Here is a 15,218-nt window from a genome sequence, read left to right on the forward strand (position 1 = left end):
AGTATTGTCTAATATATTTCAGAATAAAGACGTGTTTGAAATCATTTGAAAAAAACAACACAGGGAGGAATTAAATATTTATTTTTTTATTTACCTGATCGGATATCAAGTATTCGATGGATCAAGGCTGCCCCACCTGAGCAGGTTGAGTGGTGAGAAGGCATGGCAGGCAGACAACTCCACCCCCTCCACTCCCGCACACTCACTGTTGAGAAATCTGTTGAGAATCTCATCGGCGAGGCTCATCCCAAAGCCTGTTCCTCCGCTCCGACACCGAACGGCAACGCAAGGGTTTAAACTGTAAGTATTCAAATGATTTTGATTTTAACTAAACAGTATGAAAACGTAAACGTGTCCGGGTTTTTTCGAAACAGACAGTTATTTTGGTTATGCGTAATTGCGCGTGGAAAGTTCAATCCTTTCAGCGTATTTACCCCAGCGCTAGGGAAGCGAACGGCGACTTCAGTGAGAGTTGCCTGGCTGTATTTCAGTCCAGCGACGGGTCCAGGCGTTTCTGTTTATTCGCAAAGTTTATATTTAGTCAAATTCGAGACACTTTTAAGTGCGTAATTTCCTCATCTTTTGAACCTTAAAGATGTTTACACGTGAATTCATGACAATCAAACCTCACTTTGATTCGTTTCTGCTGTGTCTTTTGACTTTTCCTCTATCTATGGTATGACTGTATTCCTTTTTTGTCTTAGTGTGACACATCCCCGACTTCTGAGTGTGCCGTTTCAGCTGAGAAGTGCTTCTCCTGTCTTCCATCAGCAGGAAGAGAAGACAGACTGTGAACAAACCTCATCATGAACTGGGCATTCCTCCAGGGCCTCCTCAGTGGAGTGAATAAGTACTCCACTGCCTTTGGCCGAGTGTGGCTTTCAATTGTGTTCCTCTTCAGGGTCATGGTGTTTGTGGTGGCAGCAGAGAAGGTATGGGGTGATGAACAAAAGGACTTCAAATGCAACACAGCTCAGCCTGGGTGCCACAATGTCTGTTATGACCACTTCTTCCCAGTGTCCCATGTCCGGCTGTGGGCTCTGCAGCTTATCTTTGTCACCTGCCCGTCTCTCCTGGTGACGATGCATGTGGCCTACAGGGAAGACAGGGAACGTAAAAACCGACTCAAGTACGGAGAGCACTGCCACCGTCTTTACCTGAACACTGGCAAGAAACGTGGAGGTCTTTGGTGGACGTATGTCCTCACTCTGGTCTTCAAAATAGCTGTGGACACCACCTTTGTCTACCTCCTCTATCACATCTATGAGGGTTATGACTTCCCCTCACTCATTAAGTGTGAACAGAAGCCCTGTCCCAACAAGGTGGACTGCTTCATTGCTCGCCCAACTGAGAAAAGAATCTTCACCCTCTTCATGGTTATTACCAGCCTGGTTTGCATCCTCCTCTCCATTTTCGAAATTGTCTACCTGGTGGGTAAACGCTGCCGTGAATGTTTTTCCTCCGTCAACAATTCTCACCACACCATGACCAACACGCTGTCCAGTGGGAGCAACTTGATGGAGTCGAACACTCTCAAGCTTACAGGCAAAAAAAACACCCCAAACGCCAGCTCCTTCATACAGTGTGGCCATATCTTGAAGATAGTGAGAATAAAGACTCAATTGTAAACAAAGACATGGATGAGGAAATGTGCCTTACCTCAATCTACAGGCACTTCCTTCAAAGACTTGTCAGCAGACATTTTTCTGCTGAGAAACTGAATACAGTCAAGGTAGTTCCTTACTGTTTCTGTGTACTCTGTCAGACTGTTTGTAATTCTGGACTGCAAGACATGTCATTGGAATGTGCCCACTGTTGTGGGTTTGGGTCTGAGGAGATTTTTACAGATGAAAACTTGCCCATGCAAAGAGAAAAAAGCAACTTTTTGTGATGCAGTTTTGAATTTAGCCTTGATAGCAATTACATGAGTCACCCTGAGGTCTGGACACTGTGGTTTTACAAACACATGTGGTTTTCTGTGTAAGATTTTCCCCCTGCTCGGCACCCAACTTCCAGACTTTTACTCCAAACTGCACTCTGTATTCACCCTGCACTCATGTTCATATCAGACTCTTTGTTATCTGTGTTCTATACATAATTTATCAAAAGGTATACTAGACTGTGCTATTGTGCATGTTACTGTTTCAAATGTTAAATGTTACAAACTGTGTTCTGTAAACAGAGGAGCGTAATGAAGTTGAAATGTTATGTCGTAAACAGAGTAATGATTTCAATATGTGCATATTTAGAGCTGAGACACGTTTGCATAATGTTCATATTTTTTCATTAAAGATAATTTTTATGTTTTAAAATAAGAATGTTTTCATTTTCTTTGAGCAATAGAGTTTAGAAAGGCTCAAACAGAAAAGTGTGTATGGCATTCATTTCAGAACATGTGCAGGAACTGCACAACAAATCCAAACTAAGAAAGGAAGTTAACTTTAAGATCAGAGATTTTCTTCTTCTTTGACTTTTTTCATGTGTTTCATAAGGCCCTCCTCGTTGGCACACCGATTGCTAGGTTGCTAGGAGCAGAACTCTTATTGTTTAGGTTGATTGGTACTTTTAGGAGAGCAGAGGAGGAGCTTCCCACTCCTCAGTTTGATTCATGCGTGCTGACGGGTTTGGACCCACCCAGTACTGGAATTTGTCAATCCATGTAGCCTGTGAATGGATGATTGCTGTTTCTACACTGCAACCTTTGATAGTCAAGATTTAGTGAGAATGAAATGGCATATTCCTTACTCTCTCAGTGCTACTAAGTTGAGCAGGTATTTTTAGTTTACTCTTTGACATACCCGACTCTGAAAGTTGTGCAGTAATTGCCACCTCAATACAAAGAAGAACAAATATTGTTCCTGCTTGGAGCAATGCCATTTTAAAAAATCAAACAGCAGTTCCACAAATAGTGAGAGGATGATCTGCAGGCATATCAGCAGCATTCATGAAAACCATTAAAGACAACGTCATTCAACAGTTTCAATGAGGATTAACAATTGGGGTCTGTAGAGTGTCTTCAGTAACAAGGCCAACATTTCAGGAAGGACAAGTTTCTGCTAACAAGTAGCTTATCACCTCTGCCTTAGCAGGTTGGCAGCGGATATGCTGCAGATAAGTATCTGCGTCCTAAGCATATGAACCAAAATTATCTGATTGGAGAGACACCAAGAGGAGAAGGTGGATAATAATTCTTAATTCTGATCCTATAAAATAGATAGAATCAAATTGCCAAATCTAAACTGGCACTTAGTACTGGTGAGAATAGTATCCACATCTAAGCTTCAAATACTATGAAGTATAACATCTATAGATTCTGACTATATAAGTAAACTTCAGACTGTGCCCTTCTCTTTGTTCGTTTTGTTTGCCCAGCCTGTATGGGTGGTTCTCAAAATGAACCAACAATCACTCCCATTTCAAGAACCTCCCATCTCTTCATGGGTTAGTTTTTCTCTCCCTCTGTCCTTGCTTTCTCTTCTCTCGGGTACATTTCCTTCCTATCACAGCATTAGCAGTGAAAAGGAGTTTGTTTACCCTGATGTGTTGGTGCATCTTGTTGAGACTTGCGGCTGGCAGAGGTTGAGTCACACAGTACATTCCTCCAGGTGTGTCCCTCAAACTGCCTGGACCAGTTCTTCATCAGGAGCCAAGAAGGAACTTTTCTTCCCCTCCCCCACTCGAATACAGTTCTTGTGTACTTAACTGCCCTTAATGTTGCGATTGCATAAGTTGTGTCCATGTGCTCAAGCTTTGGATGACTTTCTTAAAAAGCACTGATGGATTTGATCCCTTTAACAATCCTTTGAGAGTTTTAGCTCTCAGCTGTGAGACTTTGAGATGGAGTGTTTCATTTAGAGTGAAAACACTACAATATCTCTGTAGCATGTTACTTTATACTCTCAGTGTTAGAAAAATCTTACTTTTTACAACTGAAACAGTTTATTTTCTACATTTCTACATAAACGAAACTATAAAGTCATGTAAACTATTTGTGGTTAAACATGTTTTAGCCTGGTGCCAGACTGGATTGTGGTCAGCATCGGAGTTTCACATCTCAATTTTTCATACGATTAACAAAGGGGGAAAAATCAACTGTAAAAGCTGTGCAATCTAAGCATTTAACTGTTCAATACATGTTCAAGCTACTTACTTTTTAAAAACCTGATTACTTGGACTGATTACAGGAAATGCGTTTGTTAAGTGCTTCCTTATCTTTGTAAAAACTATGTGCTTGGTTGGGAGACGATGCTGTTGTAAGCCTGAAACAAGCTCATTGGCACATTGTATGTGATTGTACTAAACAACACTAAAAAGAACATGACTTAACTTGACATGACTCTACAAGTGATACACAAAAGTGAATTTATGATTTCAATAGCCTCGAACATCAGCACAGGCCTACAAGAACTGGCAGGCTGTGGCACAGCGAAGGCATTTGATCATGCTGCTATTTGATATAGTGACTTCTATCTGTTTTCCCAACAGACCAGTGAGGTTGGTGACAATAAGGATGAGCTTAAAAGGACGGAGAGTCTATGAATGTGACAGTGTTATCTGAGTAGAGCTTAGTTGTAAAAAGAATAAAGGAAGCATAATACACTTTGGCACTCTAGTGGGTGTTGCAATAACAAAGGAAAAAGTGAAAGAGCAGCAAAAAAAGAACAAGGAAATTAAACTTTTTTTTTTGGTTACATACTAACCTTCTAATTCTGGGACAGATGAGCTGATCTTCTCACTCTGACCCCCCTCCTCCATTCACATGTATGTACAGTCTCACACTCAGAATGCCATAGGAAACTTGCAACAAAAGCAGACAGCTCCAACAACAAAAAAAATGCATTCACCTCAGGGTGTGTCTGCTTACGTATTATGAGTGAAGTACTCACAAACTTGTTGAGACATGTGAGCCCTTCCTGGAAACTTGGAACATAAAAAAATGAGCCTAAATCGTATGTCTCCTTAATCATTACAAGGATGGTTTGCCTTATGTAACCCTTTGTGATACAACTTCAAATGTAATATACATTAGTTATTGTAGTTTGAATGGTCAGCGGTGCATGTTTCTTATTTATTCACGAGTCATTGAGAAATAAAACTAGACTGTATCTTGGTCCTAATTAAACCCTCAGTGGACCCCTTGTTGTCCTTTAGTTGCCAATAAGAGAACAAAACCATATGTGACCTCAAACTGATGAGGCTGATTGGCTCCACACATAATTGTTCATGTGTGTAAGCTCATCTCAAATCATGTCCTTAGTACCTGAGACCTGAAATAACTGTTTTGCAAAAAAAATATTTGGTTTGCCATCTAACATTGGCGTGTGAGTGGGAGAGAGAGAGAGGGAAGAGAAGGAGGGAGGGAGGGAGGGAGAGAAGGGGAACATCTGGGGCAGCTCCATTCTTTCTTCTGTAACCCCACCCACAGGCGCATTTCTCAACACAGCGCTCCTTTACCTGTCGCGGGGAGCCAAATCTGTGCGTTGAAGGACTAAAGGGGCATTAAATCAGCAAGAAATTAATCGGAAACATGAAAATTCCGAATTGTATATGCTAAGAATGGACTAAAACTTCTCCCGGTAAGTGAATAAAACTCTCAGTAACGATTTTTCTGTGCGTCAGGCGAGGAGCGCTTCGTGAAGTTCGCCTTTCGAGGCAATCTTAAATTGATGTTTTAAAATGTGCTAAATGTTTGTCTTGTATGAGTCAGTCTATGGAAGTTTCATTTTCCGTTGTGGTAGTAAAAAACACGTGTCGGTAAAGAGCCACTATTGATACGAGAATAAGTCTAAACTACGCATTTGGTCTGTGCGTAAAGGGCAGTGTGACTCCGACAAATATGAACAGATAACCAGAAGATGGCTGCTTCTATTCACTTTTTATCTTTAACAAATATTTATATAAAAACCATTTAGATGTTAATGTTACCTCTGAAGAGAAATATTAACTGTGGGTGTGTTAAAACGTTGGTCCAACTTGTTTCCTTAATGAACAGTTTAGCTCCAGGCCTACCCGTAACTATGTGTTATTGTTAGTGGTTTCGTCTGGTACGTATGTGGATGAGACCAGTAGGAGGTGTTTTCACATTAAATCGCAGCAGAAAGAAGTAGCCTACTGCTAGTTTTAAAATATCAGGATGTTTCCAAGACAATAAAACATTTTTGACCATTCTTCATTCTACCATGTCCAGGTCTGAGGACAAAATACCACCAGCAAAAGAGGAACTCCAGAGACAAGATCATTTGACTGCCAGTCTACAATATGGACTGGAAGACCTTCCAAGCCCTGCTCAGTGGGGTGAATAAATACTCCACAGCATTTGGGCGGGTATGGCTGTCTGTTGTGTTTGTGTTCAGGGTGATGGTGTACGTTGTGGCAGCGGAGCGAGTTTGGGGCGATGAGCAGAAAGACTTTGACTGTAACACCAAGCAGCCCGGCTGTGCCAATGTCTGCTACGACCACTTCTTTCCCATCTCCCACATCCGCCTGTGGGCCTTGCAGCTCATCTTTGTCACCTGCCCCTCCTTCATGGTGGTTATGCATGTGGCATACCGTGATGACCGTGAGCGCAAGTACAAGACCAAGCATGGCGACACCAGCAAGTTGTACAGCAACACGGGCAAAAAACATGGTGGCTTGTGGTGGACCTATCTGATCAGCCTCTTTGTAAAGACAGGCATTGAAGTCTCCTTTCTCTACATCCTCCATCATATCTACGACAGCTTCTATCTGCCAAGGCTGGTCAAGTGTGAGGTGTCACCCTGCCCGAACCAGGTGGACTGTTACATTGGTCACCCAACTGAAAAGAAGGTCTTCACCTACTTCATGGTTGGCGCCTCGGCTCTCTGTATTGTCCTGAACATCTGCGAGATCATTTATCTAATCTCCAAACGCGTCGTAAGATGTGCAAACAAGGTCAAGAGGCGCAATCGTAACATGGCTGTGCATCATGAAAACTACAACGACGACCCCTTCAACAACTGCAACCTGCCTGGGTCTAGGGGGTCTAGGTTGAACTTAAAAGAAAGGCCTCCAGCCTTTAAAACTGCATTTAAGCCTTCATTTGGGCCATCTGGACTCAAACTCGAAGAGAAGATTCGGGCCTCTGCTCCAAATCTTTCCCTTTCTTCATGATTGAAAACACGGAAGAGCAGGAGATAAGAATTTGCTTGGGTGAGAACCCAATGACAAGCCTCAGAAACAGACTCAGAACTATGAGCCAAACTACAGTGTGTGTGTCAGACCCTGGAAGTTGAGTCATCAGTACTGGATTCATCCTGTGGGCCTCTGTGTCTACATCTAAGACTCTTTTAGAGCTAATGAACTTTGGTTTCCAAGTAAACATCCACAATATTTACAAGTCAAATAGAGCCAAAAATGATTTGTTAATGATGTGGGCTTCTTTTTTTTAATACAATAATGGTCTGTGTTGCTTTTCAGCTTCACCCCCTTCACCCATATTAGAACATTCCAGTGTGGTTGCTCTGTCTTTCTTGTGATAGTAGTTTAACATGGGAGGGGACGGAAAGGAAACACTGAACACAAGAAAGCAGGACACACCTGGCAGAGGTATTCACCCACACTGCCAGTGTCTACAGTGTTGTGTCAAGATGCTTTGCTGTCATCCCATTAGATACACATTTCAGTGATCTCTTTTATTTAACTGTACTGAAACCATAGCTTCATCTTTATTCTTTGCTCTACTGATAAGAAGATGATGAGATTGGTAAAATATTCTGCAGGGTAGTGCAGACACTGCAGAGTCATACAGTTATGGCTGAGTATTACTTGAAGGTTTGCTAACTGACCAAAAAAAAGGATTTTTACCCAACTTATGTGCTCAGTTAAGATCTATTACATCAAGAAAATGCATACATCACTGGTATATTTATTTGGGTAAAGCCTTGGTAGGTATTTGATTGCTCTTGTGCTGCAAAGCCATAAGTTGTTCATAGAGTGTCTGTGTTTTGACATCCTGTACACAAACTCGCCTCATCCAAGACCACTGTTGATTCAAATAAGGCGAAAGGAATGCTGCTGCTTGATTCTGTGTTGAAAGCTGGAGCACAGTGAAGAAAGGGGGAAAGCTGGACATACAGATGGCTCATTGAACTATTTCCCATTTATATGAGTCCCTAATTGTTATATATGTACATCAAATGGAAAAACATCTTTCTGCACTTATTGTTAATAAAGTCATTTTCATGAATTTAAATATATTAAATTAATTAAACGTGTGTTTTTGTTTTCTGTTTTAATAGCAAAGGTTGCTTATTGATAGCTTGTGTTCACTTGTTTTTTATAATAGAGCTATTTGAAAACCACAACTGATATAAGACCCCACAAACTACCCATTTTTTTTTCCTCACATGCAATGTCCCATCATTCCCTCTATTGAAGGAGTGGAACTTTTCTTATCCTGCTGACTCATTACTAAGTTTTTACTCTACTCATCAACAGATCATGTCTGTTAGCATTTACCCATATAAATTTGTTGTGACTCATTATCATTATGACACGTTTTTCCCCTGCCTCTGTTGCATATGTGAAGTGTTGCGGAGGCCGGCACTAGGGAATCTCAGTCTGCCTGCTGGACTTGTCAATCAGGTTATTAGAAGGAGTGGCAAAGAAAACAGTTGTCTGTTTATTCTGAATCATTTCCGTCACAAACTGTAAAATCACTATGAATATTGTTAAAGAAGACCCTTTTTAAAGGGGAACTGATGTGTGACCTCAACTAAATTTTACTAAATAGAAATTGCTGATGGTGGCTTTAAAAAGAATAAATCTAACATCCAAAGTTTTACATACCACATATACAGGTTCATCTTTAAAAATTAGAATATCTTAAAAAGAGTTATTTTTTTAAATTATAATTTCATTTAAAAAGCTCAGCTTTTGAAGATTGTATTTCATTGCATGTCAAGTGAATTATTTAAAGCCAATTTTGGTATGATTTTGGCCTATAGCTCATGAAATTGAGAAACCAAGCATTTCAAATAATTTGTATATTTCCTAGACAAAAAAAAAGATTTAGAATACAGAAATGTCAAACCTCTGACAACTAAGTATATTTATAGACCCAATATTTGGCTGGGGCTTTATCACATATTACGGATATAGTGTGGACTGCTGTGGTGTTTTTGAAGCTCATTTGTAGTTTTGGGGTCAGGTGTTTCTCATCTTCCTCTTGAAAAATAACCCACAGATTCTCTATGTGTCTCTGGTCAGGTGAGTTGGCTGGCCAATCAAACACAACAATATCATGGTCAATGAACCATTTGGTTGTAGTTTGGGCGCAGTGGGCAGGTGCTAAGAGAATTGGCATCCCCATAAAGCTTGTCAGCAGATAGGACCATGAAGTGCTCTCAAGTCTCCTGGCAGACAGTTGTGTTGATTTCGGACCGATTCGGATGACATAGCACCCCATCCTTCACACTGTACTTCAAACACCTTGGATTATATGCCTCTTCACTCTTCCTCCTGACTCGCAAACCTTAATTTCCAAATGAAATGCAAAATTTACTTACATCTGAAAAGATGACTTTGGGCCACAGAGCACCAGTCCAGGTCTCTCTCCTTAGCCCATGTAAGAAAATAAAATCTGATGTTCACTTTCAGTAACATTTCAGTATTTGAAATTGATTTATAAAGTAAGAATGTAAAATGAACTCTACTGAGGGTGAAATAAAGCTCAATGAGTCTACTGGAACTTCAGATACATCTCAGCTGAAATATACCTTTCATATATCCTAGTATGTTGGCATTCCTTACTCTCATTTTATTGTTAGACAGTACTGCACTATTGGCTGCAAACTCTAGATAAAGTTAAAGTTTCATTATTTCTAGTTTAACCTTGTGCATTATTAAGTGCTTCACTTTAGAAAAGCAAAAAACCACACACTGAAAACAACAATAGATGTTTTTTTACTGAGGAACTACACTGTGACCCTGCCCATCCTTAAACATCATCAGGGACCAATCACATCTTGGAGACTCTTTTTGGGTTTAAATGAGGGCAGTGGTACAGGTTACACCATCTTTTGCAGCATTCGACAGTAGGCTTTGTGCTTCATGAAGTGATGGAATGATGTGTGACAGACAGAAAAACTGTCAAAACAGGTCAAATATTAAACAAGACTTAATCGCACAGCAAAATCTTTTAGTGCTGCTTAAGTGTGAAGACAGCATGTTTCAGTTAACATTTTCTCCTTATGGACAGACCGTCAGTAAAATTATTCATCTTTATTACGAACAAATAACTAACCTGATCCACAAAACCTCTTGAAAGAACTTTATAACCAAGCTCAAAAACGAAAAGGCTTGTCCTCTATGATCCATATATAGCTAATGCTAATGTTTGTGTATTGTAACTAGTGCTAAAATTTGTGTATCACAGCTGACGCTAACATTCTTGTAACTATTATAAAACAAAAAAAGACATTGTACTGGTGTGACATTCAGTAGTTTGATTTAAGTCTAGAATAAATAAAACTGTGAAAAATGAAAAAATGCAAGTACAGAACATACATAATTACTTTTTCGCTGTTTTGGACACTTAAGAATAGCCGTAATCACTACAACAAATAATATCACTTCTGGACCTGACTGTGGAGGTGCTTCACTGGGTAGGTCTGCAGAGGTAGGGGCCTGGTTGTGGAGGTCTACAGCTGAACCACTCTCCCCTATGAAGCTCTCTGAAGTTCTTGACTTTTCTTAACAGTCCATGTGCCCCTTTACGTAATACACTTTCCCGTTCAGTCAACTTTCTGTTAATATGTTTTGATACTGCAATCTGAGACAGCAAGCCTTTTCAGCAATGACCTCTGTGGCTTACCCTCCTTGTGGAAGGTGTTGATGATTACCATCTGGACAACTGTCAATTCAGCAGTCCTCTCCATGACTGTGGTTGCATGAGAGATACATTATGTTTAGATATAAAAGACATAAAAAAATGTAGTTCATAATTCTCAAAATTAAATTGAAAAACATTTTAGTTTGCATGAAATGATTCAAGAAGACATCAAATTTTCCCTTTCTTATATAATTGATAGCAAATTTAACTTTTTGAAAACCTCTTACCCTTTACTGAATTTGTCAATCTAGCACCTGCTTTATTAGCAAACTGTATAAACATAGTAGTAACTTGACTTTCTCATCCTTTCTTTTAACCCATTTAAATAGTTTAAAAGCAGTTTTAACCCTTAAATAAACAACTTGGCTGATATCAGATGTATATCAACATTAAAAATTGTAGCTCTGTGATGCATTTCATTTATTTATGAATAGATTTTATTTTCCAAATTCACAATCTTGTTAAATATGTACATTTGAATTTCAAGACAGGGAATTTAAATTAAATACATTCAGTCAAACTAGAATTTCTACATATACAAAACTATTTTGAAATAAGTGGAATACATCTCATATTCACACACCATACAATGCCCAAGTTCATTCAGGCTGAACTTCCAAAGATTCCCCCTTTGCTTATTCAGATAATTCATTTATAGACCGTCGCCTCTACATATTAAGGATGATAGAAATCAAAACAACACTTCTGTCTCTGTATGACTTCAACAGTGAGTTTACCTTCCTCCAAGACATTTTTACTAGATTATAAACAAAGTCTGTGCTTCCATTTGGCTTTCACCCAATGCCCGGAAAGTAGTGCAAGCACACTTTAAAAGAGACAGGTGAAGGCATGGCTTGAGACAGGAAGGATATTAAGGATTACAGTGACTTAACATAAGGCACTTTTTCAGCTGTGTGAATAACTGATCAGATATCTAACCAGAGGTAATTGTCTGTTTCATCCCAGTATTAAAAGTAGAATTCTCACACAGGTGAGGGACAAATTATAAATATAGTTATAATGTGGTGAGCTAAATATGTTAAAGATGATTGCTCCGGGTTGTATGGTTGTTAACCATGTGCGGTTAGGCTTTTGTTTACAGCTTACAGGTGGCCTGCGCCACTTTAGAGTTGGTCTTTCTGTTGAGGGTGCGACAGATGAAAGCTCCAGCATCCATCAACTTTGGCAGGTCAACACCCTAAGAAAAGAACAAATAGTTGAGGGTCAAACTAGTGATTAAGAGAGCTTTTTCTTAAAGAAAGCAGAGAAAATTAAGATAAATCACAAGTTAATAAGCGACTGAAAAACTGAACTATAAGTTTGTAGCGAATAAAAGACATGGGAGGCCAAAGAGAGGTACTTACTGTTTGAATCCCAAGTCCATGCAGCATATAGACAACATCTTCAGTGGACACATTTCCAGATGCCCCCTGGGCGTAGGGACAGCCGCCAAGTCCAGCTACAGAAGAGTCTACCACACTGATTCCTTTCTGCAAAACAAAATAAATATTCATATTAAAATTAAAATTAACAGAAGTCATATTGCACTTCTGTTTTTTATTTATTTTATTTGAATGTATTTATTATAAGTTATATTGTTGGGCTTCTTTTTTTGCCTTTATTGATAGGACAGCTGAAGAGAGACATGCAGCAAATGGTTGCAGCCGGGAGTCGAATAGACGACCACTGCGACGAGCACTATAGCCTCCGTATGTGGGGCACTTAGACCGCTAGGCCACTAGCGCCCCCATACTGCACTTTTAATAGACTACCCAAACTTCCATTATTCTGATAGCATAACAATAATCACAACCAAGACTGACCTGTAATGCTACAAGGATGTTAGCCAGGGCCTGACCATAGGTATCATGACAGTGTACAGCCAAGGCATTGACTGGCACTTCTCTGCATACGGCTTCCAGCATTTCAGTCATGCTACCTGGAGTCCCCACTCCAATAGTGTCACCTAGAGAGATCTCATAGCAGCCCATGGAGTAAAGACGCTTTGCTACCTACAAGATAGGAAACAAAGATGGTTGCAGAAAAAGACAGTTTTGTGTTATTTGATTTATTTTTATTTTTTATTTTTTCTAATGATTGGGTTTTCTTGTAATTTTGTGCATTAGGAACTCACATGAGCAACTTTTTCAGGTGCTACCTTGCCTTCATATGGACATCCAAGAACACATGACACATAACTGTGGAGACAAAAAAAATAGGTTAAACAAAGCAGAAAAAAAAGAAAACACTATAATTCAAATGATTTAATGTTTTGTTGACAGTTAAAGTTATCCTACCCTCGAACTGGCACACCAGCCTCTTTAGCTGCTTTCATAACCTCTTCAAAGCGCTGTAAACTCTCATCCACTGAACAGTTTATGTTCTTCTTACTAAACAGCTCAGATGCAGCACCAAATATGGCAACCTCTGAGGCACCAGCTTTTACCTGTAGAATGTAAGAGCAAAGACAGGGGATTTTTCTGGGAACTTTAGCTACAGCACCAGTTAGAAAAAGCTGGATGTGCAGTATGTGTTTGTAGGAAAGATGTTTGACACTTACAGCAGCCTGGAAACCCTTGAGGTTTGGGGTAAGAACTGGGTAAGACACCCCAGGTTTCCTACAGATCCCCTTCATCACCTCCACTTGGTCAGCCATCTGGTGATCAAAAAAGGGGACAGAAACCAATTAATGTGGGAGAAAACAATCCCACAAGATGCAGTTTCTGTACTGCTCTCTGTGGGTGTGTCAGCACATTCCATATGAATAGCTCTCAGAGAATTAACTCACCTGTGGAACCCATTTTGGAGATACAAAGCTGGTGGCCTCAATGACTGCCAACCCTGACGCTGACAGCATGTCAATCAAATTTATTTTTGTCTCCGTTGGCACAATGGTCTTAAAGTAAAAGCAGAAAAGCACCAAAATGAGGGACACTTGAAGATTGAGATGTATGACCAATTGGTCCCTACCTGATTACATAACACATTAACAATGCACCTGCTCAAATCCAATACAACCTAAATGACCACAAGAACCAGTTTTAAGTAAATACATATATATATAATATCTAAATAATAACAGGGACATTAAGGTTGTAATGAGTCTGTGCAGTGAAATGAACATTACACGGTTTACCTTTTCGTTTTGTAGACCATCTCTTGGTCCCACCTCCACTATTTTCACTTTTTCAGGAAGAGCTTGACCTGCTCTTACGCCAGCCTACAAAAACACAAAAACATACATTTAACACACATAGACAGAAGCGTTTTATAATTATTATTATTTGCAACTAAGTAACCAACTAAAAAAAGTTCCTGTTAGGTAACCCATTGTATCAAATGAACCGTTCAGGACGCTCACAGTTGCACGACAAGCTCCGCCGCTGAGGCTGCTAGTGAAACGTGAATTATACTGCTATCTGGAAGATGAAAGCATTACAAAACTCACTGTTTGTAGCTTTGCTGCGGAGCTGAACGCCAAATACTGTTGACCCATTGCTGAACTTAAAGTGCTTCTGTTGACAAGCCTCATGACAGCCGCCATGTTGGACCAGCCTCCAGACTGACGTCACTTTGTCCTCAGGACTGGAGGGAGGAAACAAGCACCGGAAAGCACCTACAGGGCGCCATCTACTGGTGGGAAAGTTTTCTATTGGGGTTTATAATCAAACTCAAAAAATATAACTAAAAAGTACTAAGACATTACATAGCACCAATGTTTTTTTTGAATCACTCATACATCTCCTTTTCACTTGATTTTTGACTATTTAGTCAAACTGTATTGAAATGGCTCAAGACTCTTATTAAGATATTATTTTTGAATCTTATTATATAGAGCACAACCAATTTCAAATAGTTTTTCATTTTATTGCTAGATATTACTTAACAAGTGTTCATGTGCAGCAACTTTTGTCCTGTTTTCTTGCACTTGATTTAATTGACACACTCCTTAAGGATCAGGATAATTTAAGGCTTAAGTTGCAGTTTAAAAAACACCACTCTGTCCTTATTGCACTAAATGTATATGGAAGAGGATTAGGGTCACTGGAAAAAAATGTAAGGAGTAGTACATATATTTTATAAGGAGATTAAAGTCAGAATTTTGAGAAAAAAGTCAGATGTTGTTGCTCTTTTTCTTCTAATAGCCAAGACTTGAGGGAACAATGTTCAGAAGTTCACATTACTATTTAATGCTGATTTGTTTGTGATTTGAATATAGATCTGTGATAATCAATTTCCGTTTTGTTATTTATATAATATTATAATTGTGGTACAACTTAAGTTTCAATTTGTCATCATTAAAATGTTCATATTGTAACAGCCCAAGTTGTCCTGAAAAAATAGATGTCCATAACTTGTTCGTATT

The 15,218-nt window shown here is 39.4% G+C and overlaps 3 protein-coding genes across 3 annotated transcripts; 2 read left to right on the forward strand and 1 right to left on the reverse strand.

The window, feature by feature from the left end:
* The first annotated feature begins 156 nt into the window (after nucleotides 1-156).
* cx34.4 (connexin 34.4) lies at nucleotides 157-2,312 on the forward strand. Its single transcript, XM_034674341.1, is given in 3 exon segments — nucleotides 157-300; nucleotides 705-1,547; nucleotides 1,549-2,312. Coding segments are annotated over 2 exon segments (792 nt in total). The 5' UTR covers nucleotides 157-300; nucleotides 705-806; the 3' UTR covers nucleotides 1,600-2,312.
* A 3,112-nt stretch (nucleotides 2,313-5,424) lies between these two features.
* On the forward strand, nucleotides 5,425-8,225 carry cx35.4 (connexin 35.4). The gene is made up of 2 exons (XM_034674725.1): nucleotides 5,425-5,576; nucleotides 6,188-8,225. Exon 2 carries the CDS (start codon nucleotides 6,259-6,261, stop codon nucleotides 7,129-7,131), a length of 873 nt encoding a protein of 290 aa, XP_034530616.1. The 5' UTR covers nucleotides 5,425-5,576; nucleotides 6,188-6,258; the 3' UTR covers nucleotides 7,132-8,225.
* A 3,046-nt stretch (nucleotides 8,226-11,271) lies between these two features.
* hmgcl (3-hydroxy-3-methylglutaryl-CoA lyase) lies at nucleotides 11,272-14,435 on the reverse strand. The gene is made up of 9 exons (XM_034674724.1): nucleotides 14,301-14,435; nucleotides 13,989-14,072; nucleotides 13,641-13,748; nucleotides 13,413-13,508; nucleotides 13,150-13,298; nucleotides 12,987-13,050; nucleotides 12,676-12,864; nucleotides 12,217-12,342; nucleotides 11,272-12,050 (listed from the first exon to the last, which is right to left on the reverse strand). The coding sequence occupies exons 1-9, from the start codon at nucleotides 14,394-14,396 to the stop codon at nucleotides 11,949-11,951; spliced, it is 1,014 nt and encodes a 337-aa protein (XP_034530615.1). The 5' UTR covers nucleotides 14,397-14,435; the 3' UTR covers nucleotides 11,272-11,948.
* Between the last annotated feature and the right edge of the window lie 783 nt (nucleotides 14,436-15,218).

The sequence above is a fragment of the Notolabrus celidotus genome, chromosome 22 (assembly GCF_009762535.1).
Source record: "Notolabrus celidotus isolate fNotCel1 chromosome 22, fNotCel1.pri, whole genome shotgun sequence".
Lineage (NCBI taxonomy): Eukaryota > Metazoa > Chordata > Actinopteri > Labriformes > Labridae > Notolabrus > Notolabrus celidotus.

What these genes read in the sequence shown, in the direction of transcription:
- cx35.4 (XM_034674725.1), top strand. Translation starts at nt 6,259, where the DNA reads ATGGACTGGAAGACCTTCCAAGCCCTGCTCAGTGGGGTGAATAAATAC.
- hmgcl (XM_034674724.1), bottom strand. Translation starts at nt 14,396, where the DNA reads ATGGCGGCTGTCATGAGGCTTGTCAACAGAAGCACTTTAAGTTCAGCA. An exon ending in ATGGTCTACAAAACGAAAAG is followed by an intron (nt 13,749 to 13,988) that starts GTAAACCGTGTA and finishes TTTTACTTTAAG; the next exon opens with ACCATTGTGCCAACGGAGAC. An exon ending in ATGGACTTGGGATTCAAACA is followed by an intron (nt 12,051 to 12,216) that starts GTAAGTACCTCT and finishes TTCTTTTCTTAG; the next exon opens with GGTGTTGACCTGCCAAAGTT.